General features: G+C 47.5%; 1 protein-coding gene across 1 annotated transcript in view; it reads left to right on the top strand.

Annotated features, from left to right (window-relative positions):
• The window catches only part of frmd4a (FERM domain containing 4A), an 80,602-nt gene that overhangs the window by 29,393 nt on the left and 38,395 nt on the right, over positions 1 to 12,814 (top strand). The window contains 2 exon segments of the mRNA XM_048258045.1: positions 8,550 to 8,644; positions 12,102 to 12,194. Of these exon segments, the coding sequence (XP_048114002.1) occupies positions 8,550 to 8,644; positions 12,102 to 12,194 (188 nt within the window).

Genomic DNA, 12,814 nt, shown 5'->3' with positions numbered 1-12,814 from the left:
GGTTAATTTAGCAGAGCTGGCTGCTGCTGTCTGAGGCAGAGACATCCACTGAAACACACACACACACACACACACACACACACACACACACACACACACACACACACACACACACAAAGTGGTATGAGTGGAGTGGCAAAGAGAGAAGACACAAGTCTCCACACTGGAGTCGTCCTCTCTAAAGTTACCACAGTGCTGTAGGCCTGTGCTGGGATTCTGACATGCCTTACTGCAGATTCATAGGGCTCCGCAGAAGGACGATATGAGTGTGAGGGTGTGTGTTACTTCATGGGTGCCTCTGTGTGTGTGTGTGTGTGTGTGTGTGTGTGTGTTTGTGTGTGTGTGTGTGTGTGTGTGTGTGTGTGTGTGTGTGTGTGTGTGTGTGTTTATGTGTTTATGTGTTTATGGAGTGTAACATGTAGGCTATATGTAGCATGGCTTTTATAGTCGTTCTAAAGTGAGACTGAACCAGAATTGCACATATTACTACAGCTATTACTCTCTCACCTCACAGGTATAGATAGGGCAGCACTCTCTGATTTCTCCCATCCCTTTTCTTTCTTTCTTTCTTTCTTTCATTCATCCCTTTCTCTCTGTTTATTTTTCTTTTTAGGCTATTTCTTCACTCACCCTTTTGCACGTTCCCCCTTTTTTTTCTCTTTAATATCTCACTGTATCTTCTCCTTCTCCATCTCCCTCTCTTCATCCCTCTCTTATGTCGCTCTGAGCTCGGAGCTTCTCCATATCTCTCTTTCTGTGAGCGATATATATATATATATATATATATAGTAATTATGCTGTAGGGATTCTGGTGTAATTCCAGGTTTCCCTGCTTGTTATTTGTTTTTGGGGGGGGGGGGGCAGGGGAGTTTTAAGACGACCCCCGAGGGGTCCTTAACCTGCATGAACCGTTCTCACTGATTTACCTTAGAGTCAACAAGTGTGCCAATGGGGCAAAACACACACACACACACACTTACCCAACACATTACACACACACACACACACACACACACAAACAAACACACATCATAGAGAGATGTAAAGAACTTCAAACTTCACCACACACACACACACACACACACACACACACACACACACACACACACACACACACACACACACTGTACACAGTCTCCACATAAGCACTCTCTGTGTAGTGGAAGGGGGGGCAAGTGTCCTGTGCTCGGAGTTGGTGTCCTGCATGATCACAGGGTTTGTCCTCAGGAGAATCATTCCCCTGCATTCTCTTCCCTTTCCTCTTCCTCCACTCATTACAGTCTCCATCTGTGTGTGTGTGTGTGCGTGTGTGTGTGTGTGAGTGTGTCTGTGTGTGTCTGTGTGTGTGTGTGTCTGTGTGTCTCCGTGTCTGTGTGTCTGTGTGTGTGTCTGTGTGTCTCTGTGTGTGTGTGTGTCTTTGTGTCTGTGTGTGTGTGTGTGTCTGTGTGTGTGTCTATGCGTCTGTGTCTGTGTCTTTGTGTACGCTCCTGTGTGACTCTTGAGAGTTGCCATTTGCAAAGTTTTTCAAGAAACTGCCACTCATGGTAGTGGTGTTCATCTGTGGGCGGGTGTTTGTGTCTCTGTGTTTGTGTGTGTGAGTGTGTTATGTGTGTTTGTGTGTGTATGTGTGTGTGTGTATGATATCTTGTCATATCAGATGTTGTGTAATGGCGATGAATGCTCTGCCTTGTTTACTTGTGTGGTGGGCCAGGCGTGTTTGTGTTGACGGCTGCTGCATTCCTCCAGCGGTTAGTGCATGTGCTGGACACCCGCTGTCCACTGTGGCCTGTCTGCAGCTGCCTGAAGAAGAGGCCCACAGAAGGATGACTGGGATGCTGTGGCGTGTTTTTCAATCATCACTGGTTATAATTTTAAAGGCTATCTGTGTTGAGCTACATTCTCTGTCATTCCCTCATCTATCTCTCTTTCTCCTCTCTCTCTCTCTCTTTCATTTCTCTCTATCTCTCTCTCTTTTATCTCTCTTGCTCTTCTCTTTTTCTTTTTTCTCTCTCTATCTCTCATCTCTATCTCTCATTTAAACCCTTAAACCTGCCAACAGGAAACCTAGGGTTAAGGTGTGTTATAAGCAACCTGAACTGAGGTGTGTTCTCTCTGTGTGTGTGTGTGTGTGTGTGTGTAACAACTCGGCTGAATTGAGGTGTGTGTTTTGGTTTATGTGTGTGTGTCCCCTCCCTCTCTCTGTAGCTCAGGCTGTAATTTAAAAAGTGCCATAATTAAGGCATCTAAGTGTTAGTGTGTGTGTGTGTGTGTGTGTGTGTGTGTGTGTAAACACACGCTTACCGGTATGTTTGTGTTAGGCTGTCCAGTCTTTACTGCTCGTGCTTGTCTAACACTGGCCAGATTGAATGCTCTAAATTGCTGCTGCAGTGCTAAGCCCTGTGTAATGTGCCAGGGCGCGGTCATTGCAGGTGTGGTTAGGTGAGGCGTTGGTCTTTGTTCTCTAAGATTACTACAGCCTCAGGGTCTCTTAATCAGTGTGCAGCACTGCAGTGCTTAGGCTACGTTAACACATCTTTATGGTGGCACCCTCTTAATAAAAAGTACTGGTGAGATGCTGTCTGTGTGTCTCCCTCTCTGTCCCCTCAGGTCCTTCCTCTGACGCTTCTCAGCATAGCGCCCCCTATGGGCAAGTGAGAGCGCCTCCAGCAGAGAAATAAGGCCAGTTGAGTGGCGTGAGATGCTTGAGAGTATTTTCTGTCACGCGTTGGTTTATGCCGCAGTGTTCTCTCTGCTGTTGCGGCCACAGGGACAGTTTCAACTGACATCTACATTACAGAGATATTCACGCTGAAACGGCTATCTGGCCATAGGCTGTAAGCTGAGCCTGCTCTTTTATGTAAGAACAAGCTTACCTGTGACTCAACACATATCTCTGACAGCAGAGGCGTCATTTAGAAGGATATCAGCCTGCACTTACAGACACCGGTGAGTGCACTTTAGGGAGTTTACTAGTACAGTATGTGTTTCTGTGCATTTGTGTGTGTCTATGCTTGTGTGTGTGGGCCCAAAGGCATGTGCGCATTTGCGGGATGCTGAATGAAAGGTGGCGCACACAGCATGTGCTCGGAGAAGAGATGTTAGCAGGGGGCTGTGTGTGTGTGTGTGTGTGTGTGTGTGTGCATGTGTGTGTGTTGTCATTAATCTCCTGATGAGTCCCTATGATTGCTATCCCCCCTCACACTCACTCACTCTTATTTAATCTCTGTTCACACCGGATGTGCCTCCTACACGCTCGACACTTGAAATGCCACCCCCCACTCATCCCCCACCCCCACAACCACCCCCACTCATCCCCCCACCCCCCTGTGGGGGATCCGGAAATTTCTGCCATGTCTCATCAGGATCAGCTCATGTTTCTACACTGAGGGAAAGCTAAAACATGGAGTGCAATGGAACATCACTGATGCTTCCATTTCCAAGTCAAAACTCCGCCACTAGGACTGGACACTGTCAATGGACACTTCTCACCACACCAGATGCTCGGACCAAACTGACCTTTTGCCAAAGCGCATGACATGACAGCATGTCTAGTCTACAGTAGTCTGCCATTTCTGACCCTCGCATCACCACCACAACATGACATCAAGCAACCGCACACATTCGCCAAACCAAACCTCCAGCGGCGTGTGCTCTCAGTGGCTCTGCCTAAAGTATAGGCTTCAAGTAGCCGCTTCATGACATCACCCAACTTCAAACGCACCACACCTTTGCCGTTTTTTCTACCAGCTCTCACCTCAGGTGATGTGCAGGGCAGTGAGGACGAGACAGCTCTTTCACATGCGCCGCGGCCCACTCTGATCTTGGCTTTGGCCGGCGTTTCGCTCCGTGAATCAACGGGAGCATGTCCAGTCAGCGTCTGTCTTCTCTGGAAGGCCTAGTGAGGTGGTTGGAGTAATTGCAGAGTGCAGGGGAAATGTCATCCTCTCTCACATGTCTGTGCGTGTGTGTGTGTGTCATCATTCTGTAATGAGAGGTAGCCCGGCAGAAGACCTCATCTCATCTGAAACACACACACACACACACACACACACACACACACTCAAACACATACTGACATCAGGTCTAGCCTTCGCTGCTGGCCCCGTGTGGGGTCAAATTCCCAACATACCCAAAGAGTGATTACACCTGGAAATGACACTTAATGAAACCGTGATTACATTCGACCATCTGACCTCTGCTGCGCGGGAGCGTAGGATAGAGAGAGAGGGTGAAAAGAGAGAAAGAAACAAGAATGAGAGAGAGAGGGAGGGGGGGTATGGCTGCCACGTGGTCGGGAGACAGAGGGCCTTCATTTGAAAGACGGGCAAAGTCTTCACAGTATCAAATGCATGGACCAAACATTAATATAACTAAATGTAAATGTATAACAAATATACTGTAAATATGTATATTTATCCTTTACATACTGTATTTTAGATATAGTCATGTTTAAATATACTGTATCTATTTACCCAGCAATAAGAATGATGTTTGGTCCATGCGCTAAGACTCTCCGTCTTTAAGTTGAGTTCTGATGGAATTGGGCGTGGCGTTAGGACAGATCCGTTCCACATGTAGGCCAGACTCGTTCCAGAATGGGATGCCCAGTGAAGTGATGTCAGAGTCAGACAGAAGTGTGTGAGTGTGCAGTGTGTGTCTGCAAGCCAACACCGACATATGCACAACAAACAACCTTTGAAAATTACTGCCCACAGAGCAGTAAATAGACCGCTCCAGCACACACACAAATACACACACACACACACATGCGCACACACACACACACACACACACACACACATACCCACCCACACACACACATACTCACCCACACACACACACACACACACACACACACACACACATACCCACACACACACACACACAAACAACAAAAACACACACACACATATAGCCACAAATACCTTCCCACTGTGCCCTAATTGAGGAAGTGGGTTATTTTTCTCCACATTGCTGTGCCTGATTAGATTAAAACGCGTGTGCTGATTTATAGGGCATGTGGGATGCAGAAAGCCCCTCTGCTGTCAGACTGGGGGGAGCTCCATCACCTATAGCCCCGTCCTCGCCAGATTAGTATGCAAATAAACAAGGGAGAGGGATGAAGGGAGGGAAGGAGGGAGAGAGACAGAGAGAGGGAGGGAGGGAGGGAAACTCCATCTGGAAACTGCTATAAGGAAATTGACTTTTGTTTATAGGAATTTTTAATTCCCAAGGATTGCTATGTTAATTACAGTAAGCCTATGTCCCTGCGACATGCACAGAGAGCAAGCCTATATGCCTGTGTTATGCACAGAGAGCAAGCCATTATGCCTGTGAGATGCACAGACTTTGCTGCTATCTGGCTCCACTCATTTGCATTGTGCTGAGTTGTGCTACAGACAGCATTGCTCTCAGCACAACTGATGGAAATGTGGCAAGAGCAAAGCTGTGCTATACTGCTGACATCCACTTTGGGAATGCACGGGATAGTGTAAATGTACAGAAAATATACAATCAGCCAGGTTATCCCAGGTAAACAGAGATCTTTAATAGAAATCCGATTGTGAAATCTTGGCAAGTATGTGTGTGAGTCTGCAAAGCCACATTTTAGATCTGCAGCCAAGTGTGCTTGTTTCGGATAAAGCGCTGTCCTTAATATGCAAAACCCACAAAGCAAATGTAGTGCCTGTGAAAGCCCTGAGAGAAACATGTTGGTCTGGTGTTTCTGCAGGGGAACAAAGTAGAGGCCATCCTGTCTCCACTGGGCCGCCAGCCTGCCAGGAGCTGTGGCATCCTGGGTAGTGTAGTTTCCAACAGCTCCTCAATAACCAAAAGAGACCCAGTGATTTCCCACATCCCCTCCCTCTCCTCTACAACACCACATCCTTCTCTTCTCTTCTCTTCTCCTTTACTTCTTTCTATCTCATCCTCCCACATCCCCTCCCTCTCCTCTACAACACCACATCCTTCTCTTCTCTTCTCCTTTACTTCTCTCTATCTCATCCTCCCCCTCTCCTCCCCTCCGCTTTTCTCCATCCCTGCTGTTTTGCTTCCTGCCATCATCTCTTCTTTCGCGCGCTCTCTCTCTCTTCCTCTTTCTCCTTGATCCCCCTCTCTATCCTCTCTCTCTCTCTCTCTATTCCCTCTCCCTCCCTCTCTCTCTCTTTCCTTGCCTTCTCCTCTCTTTGACACAGCAGTAGAAGATGTGATTGTACAGTCGCTCCAGATTTTCTGGGGTTATTTTTGGCCTCACCGTGCGGTGTCGTGCCGTGTCGTGCCGTGCTCGGCGGGGCGGGGCGGGCCGGTCTGAGAGACTTAACTGATTATTGTTGCTGCTCGCTGACGGCGTGGCTTAATTGGAAGTGGCCTGTAGAGGGGCGGGCCGAACCAAAATAGTAATTAGAGCAGAGAGGAGAGGAGCGGAGTGGAGTGGAGTGGGACACATGGCTGCAGTGTGTGTGTGTTAGGGGGTGTCCATTCTGTCTTTTTCTTCCTTGTTTCTGTGTGTGTGTGTGTGTGTGTGTGTGTGTGTGTGTGTGTGTGTGTTAGGGGGTGTCCATTCTGTCTTTTTCTTCCTCCTCTTTCTCTTCCTTGTTTTTGTGTGTCTCTGTGTGTGTGTGTGTGTGTATGTGTGTGTGTGTCTATGTGTCTATGTGGCCGTGCTGTGTGCCAACCAGAGCGAGATGCCCATTAGCCTCTCCAGCCTCATATTCCTCTTGCTCTGAGCAAAATCATCTCTCTCTCTCTCTCTCTCTCTCTCTCTTTCCTATAGAAAAGCCACTGAATTCCCTAACCGTGTTAACCAGAGCTTAAAGACTGAAGCACCACTTGAGTCTTGTTTGATCCCGTTCGACTGAAGAGCCATCAGGGGCCGAGCTAAAGAACTCTAGCATGCTCCGCGGGCTGTGGTGGAGGGCTGCCCTGTTTTATTTCATGCTAAAGAGAAAAGCAGGTCCCAGTTCAGCTCAGGCTTAGCGTTTTATTTTATGAAAATGACATAAAGGGTCATAATGTGATGGGTTTTAAGTTATGAAGTGTAAGCGAAGTTAGTGGTTAGTTTTAAGAGTGTACTGTGTAATTGTTGTAAGTTTAGGTTTGATAGGTTAGGTGTGTGTGTTTTCTAGGGGTGGGGTTTTTGTGTGTGTGTGAGCCACAGTTCCAGGGCTTCCCGAACATTCTCCCTGAGCACAGGGAAAGAGGCACACCCATGGTTAACCACTAGCCAGGAAGGCTTGCAAGCACGTACACATGGCCTCTTTCTCTCTCACACACACACACACACATGCACGCTCAAACACACACATGCACACACACACACACACACACACACACACACACACACACACACACACACACACACACACATGCACGCTCAAACACACACATGCACGCGCATAGACACACACAAACACACACATACTCACACATGCACGTACACATGCGTACACAGAAGATAAAAACACACAGACACACACACACACACACACACACAGCCTATTCACCCACTGACACAAAACTGCCACAAGCTAGGAAGCAGCATGCGGCAGTTTTTGACACGCTCACACACACACGTACACACACACTCATACACTCACTCTCTCTCTCTCTTAACCTTGGTGCATGTGGTATCCTCCGTGTATGCCTTGTGGGCATGAGGATATGGGTCTAAAGAAGGTGTGGTCACTGCAGTGAGCTTGTGTCCTCTGGGAGATTCTGAGACGATGAACTAAATGCATACTCACACACACTCTCACACTCACTCGCACACACACACCTGCACTCTCTGGCAGTCTCAGAGATGGCCTTCTGCCCAAACTGCTGAGTCACTGCAGTAAATCAATAGTCATTAGAATACACACACACACACACACACACACACACACACTCCCTGAGCACACACACTCCACAGAGGTGCTGAGAGCGAGGAAGAGGAGGTGAGACTGAGACAGAGATAGAGATGGAGATTGAATTTAAATGAAGGCTAAATGTCTGTCATGGTCGTAATGTAAGCAGTGCTTCTGGGTCTTAAAGACCCAGGGTTTTAGGCAGTACTTGAATAACCTTAACCAAGGTGTGAGTTCACCCCCAGTGCATCTCCTTGTGCTCATAAGTGAACTATATATGTATATGAAATAGATGTGTGTGCCAAATGCCATTTCACTACGTGTTTTACAAAGTATCTCTATGTGGCCTATTTGACAAATAAACTCCTTGTATCCTTGTAGATAGTGATATTGGATTCTATATGGATATTATCTTACAAAACAAAGACCACCGGCTTCTAATTGACCTAATTGAGCCAAATTGGTGTCTAATGGTTGCACTTCTACTGAGGAAAGGAAAAGGGGTGAATTGAGCTGAAAGATTCCCTCACATTTGAGCTTCTAGGCAATGTCTCTGTATGTGTCCTCTGTACTGAGGATGAACACTGACTTTAGGGGAGCCTTTAAGTGACTTGAGTTGTGCTCCCTGTCGTAATTCACGAGGCCTTTTGTATCTAAACGCCCCTCTTCCTCTTCCTCTTCCTCTTCCTCCTGTGTGTCCTACAGCCCAAGCTGATGGCCAAGGACCTGCTGGACCTGGTGGCGTCCCACTTCAACCTGAAGGAGAAGGAGTACTTTGGGATCGCGTACACAGACGAGACGTGAGTGTCCAAACGGTGTGTGTGTGTGTGTGTGTGTGTGTGTGTGTAGCGGTGGCAGGTGCCGTGTAAACAAGCGGGAGGGGACGGTGGGACAGACGTCGGGACTGGGCTTTTACCAGCTCACTGCCTTCACAGGGTCCTGAGGGTCTCGATTTCCCATGTCTGTCTGTCTCTGCCCCCCCCCTCTCTCTCCTCTCTCTCCTCCTCTCTCTCTCTCTCTCTCTCTCCCCTCTCTCTCTCCCCTCTCTCTCTGTTTCTCTCTCTCTCTTTCCCTGCGTCTGTCTGTTTCTCCTGTTGGAATGTGCTGTGCTTGCGTCAGGGCTGTCTAACAGGGAGTTTTAAACAGTGCACATTTGTATGCAATGTGACTGTTGACATGTGGGAGGGGAAAGCTGGAGATGGTTGCGGCTGATTGGCTGTGGCAGGATGGGGGAAAGCAAGCTATCTCTTAATCTCTTTTTTGTCACAGCCTTTCTCACCCTCAGAGTGTGTCCTTGCTCGCTTCTCTCTCACCTTTGTATTTTTTATTTGTAAATGATTTATTTCCTGCAGTCTGCCCCTCTCCCTCCCTCCTCCTCCCTCATCCCCCTCTCCTCAATACCCCTCTCTCTCCCTCTCCCTCTGTCCCTCTCCTCATCCCCCTCTCCTCCTCCTCCTCCTCATCCCCCTCTCTCTCCTCCTCCTCTCCTCATCCCCCTCTCTCTCTCCCTCTCCTCCTCCCCTCTCCTCATCCCCCTCTCTCTCCCTCCCTCCCTCTCCTCATCCCCCTCTCTCTCCCTCCTCCCTCTCCTCATCCCCCTCTCTCTCCCTCCTCCTCCTCCTCTCCTCATCCCCCTCTCTCTCCCTCCTCCTCTCCTCCTCCCCCTCTCTCCCTCCTCCCTCTCCTCCTCCCCCTCTCTCTCTCCCTCTCCCTCTGTCCCTCTCCTCCTCCCCTCTCTCTCTCCCTCTCCCTCTGTCCCTCTCCTCATCCCCCTCTCTCTCTCTCCTCTCCCTCCCTCTCTCTCATCCTCTCTCCCCTCCTGTCCCTCTCCTCATCCCCCTCTCTCTCCCTCCTCCTCCCTCTCCTCCTCCCCTCTCTCCTCCTCCCTCTCCTCCCTCCTCTCCCTCCCTCTGTCCCTCCACCCCTCCCTCTCCCTCCTCCCTCCTCATCCCCTCTCCCTCTGTCCCTCTCCTCATCCCCCTCTCTCTCCTCCTCTGTCCCTCTCCTCATCCCCCTCTCCTCCTCCTCCTCTCCTCCTCTCTCCCTCCTCCTCCTCCCTCTCCTCATCCCCCTCTCTCTCCCTCTCCTCTGTCCCTCTCCTCATCCCCCTCTCTCTCCCTCCTCCTCCTCCCTCATCCCTCTTATCTCCCTCCTCCTCCTCCTCCCTCCTCCTCCCCTCTCTCCTCCTCCTCTCCTCATCCCCTCTCTCCTCCTCCCTCCTCCCCTCTCCTCATCCCCTCTCTCTCTCCTCCTCTGTCCCTCTCATCCCCCCTCTCTCCCTCCTCCTCCTCCTCTCCCTGCTTCTCCCTCCTCCTCCTCCCTCCTCCTCCCCCTCCCTCCTCCTCCTCCTCTCCTCATCCCCTCCCTCTCCCTCTGTCCCTCCTCACCTCTTCTCTCCCTCCCTCCTCCTCTCCCTCATCCCCCTCTCCCTCATCCCCCTCTCCCTCTCCCCTTCTCCTTCTTCTCCTCATCCTCTCCCTCCTCTCTCTCCATCCCTCTCATGTTTTCTAGCTGCTGTAGTCTCTTCATGCTGACACTGAAGCCAGGGCCCACTGCTGTGTGACATTTGTTAGAGCTGTGCAGTCACACACACACACACACGCACGCACACACACACACACACACACACACACACACACATGCAAAAGACACTGAAGTCTGACGCACACAGAGACTGCTGCTCAGCAGGGATTCCAGGGCTCTGGAGGGGGAATGTGATATTTGTGGCTTTTTATTTTGAAATGCAGTCTGCCGACCTCTGACCCCGTGTACATAACAGACTCTGTTGTCGGGGGAACGCATGCTAATAGAGATGTTGTTGCCAGGGAGTTGTGCTGAATAAATATTCTGCTCTGCTGTCTCTTGGACTACAACATTTGAAACACACATGCACACACACACACACACACACACACACACACACACACACACACATGTGGCGATGATGATGATGATTGATGATGATGGTGGTAGTGATGGTAATGATAATTAATAACCAATAACAGTAAAATAATAAAATATAAATAGTATTATTAATTGGCTTAGTAGTATTAATATTAATAAATGTCGTAGTAGTAAAAAGTAAAAGCAATAATGTGTCGTAGTATTAGTAATGATTATTAATATTAAATTAGTAAATGGTAATAGTAATAATAATAATGAAAATATTAATGGTAAGCCAGTAGTAATAATAATATTAATAATAATAAAGTAGTAGTAAGTAAGTAATAATGAAAAGTAATGGTAATGTGAAATAATGGTAATAGTAATAGTAGTAAGTAGTATTAATAATAATGATATTGAAATAGTAATAATAATAATAATAATAATGAAATGGTAGTAGTAGTAATGGTAATATTAATAGTAGTAATAATAATAATAATAAATTATTGTAGCCAATAGTATTAAAATATACTGTGTGTATTAATGTAGTAATAGCAATGAAAATATTGATGATGATAATGGTGATGATGGGGTTGGTGAGGATGAGGTGGTAATGAGTGTGATCATTATCATTCTGATTATGGTATTGTTGGTGGTAGGGGTGTAAAGGTACACATATTCATACCGAACCATATTATAGGTACTGGGTCTGCGTCACTCACCACCGAAACGGTAGTCAGAATGGCAAACTCCATAGACTGCTGTGCCATGCTGAAATATCAGTGTTATTAGTTTGGCCTTTTCTTGCTTAGATTATGTAAAGTTTATCGAGAAATAGACACAGTATATTCCAATGAGCTAGTTATTGTAACCAGAAAATAAGTATGAGGTTATTTGCGAGGTGTCTGCCAGTCAGTTTATATTATGTTAGCAAGGAAACTTCCCACAACTGCCCACATAACAGCCTTTAAACAGTAATCAACAGTAGGCTTTTTTCGTGTGCTGACCATTTCAAATCGAAGTTCCCACACAAACATATTAAGGTGCAGACCATACGTCAGTTTAGTAAATTAATGGCAAAAAAAATTTGACACCTTTTTCAAAATACTCTTACTGCTTGTATGTGTTGAGCATCAGCAATATTGTCAGTAAATGTTAGGCAAGCAGTACTTAGGCTTACTGTACTGAAAATGAACCCAACCGGGACAACAGCGAGGTACGCACCGAATGATTTTTGTGTACCGTTCGTTACAGCCCTAGTTGGTGGTGTGACTGCACTGCTGAGGCCAGTGACGGTGACAGTGAGGATGATGATGATGTTGGGGTGAGGAAGGAGATGCTGACGCCACTGACGACTGTGGTTCTGTGTTGCAGGGGTCACTTCAGCTGGCTGCAGCTGGACAGGCGTGTGCTGGAGCACGAGTTCCCTAAGAAGTCTGGACCCATCATCCTCTACTTCTGCGTAAGGTGGGGACAACACACACACACACACACACACACACACTGACCTGACATACACACACACATACAGACACTGACATGACACCACACACACACACACACACATGCACACACACTCACTGAATTTTCCCTCCCACATGTCTGATACTATCTCTCTTTGCAGTGAGCAAAGAAATGTCTGTGGTACACCATATCTTGTTAATCACATAAAAGCTTGTTTTTGTGTGTGTGTGCGTAGGTGTGTTTCTGTGTGAGATCAAAATCTCAGTGTTGAATCTGTGGAAAAACAAGTGCAGATAAATGTATGCAGAAAACAAGCAAATCTAATCACCTCAGCTGCTCTCTGGTTTCTTTGTTAGCTTACATAACGCTCTAATTGTGTCATTCAAATATCACCCTTTTAAAAGGAAAACTCCAGCGATTTTCTATTTCTCAAGGTCATTGAGTACTGTCGATACGAAATAAAACGTAAAAAATCAGTGCTACCTAGTTTGAGTTGCTGTAGCCAACAGCTATATCAGCCAGGCAGCTACAGTGCTTTACTCTGGGGGAATGATTTGATGTCATCCCCATCTATGCCTTTTTACTGAGGTCTCAATATGACCATACGTTAAGTCAATACCTGT

This window comes from Alosa alosa, chromosome 11 (genome assembly GCF_017589495.1).
Source record: "Alosa alosa isolate M-15738 ecotype Scorff River chromosome 11, AALO_Geno_1.1, whole genome shotgun sequence".
NCBI classification, from domain to species: domain Eukaryota; kingdom Metazoa; phylum Chordata; class Actinopteri; order Clupeiformes; family Clupeidae; genus Alosa; species Alosa alosa.
The sequence above is the reverse complement of the archived record's forward strand: the minus strand, read 5'-3'. Positions and strand labels throughout refer to the sequence as shown.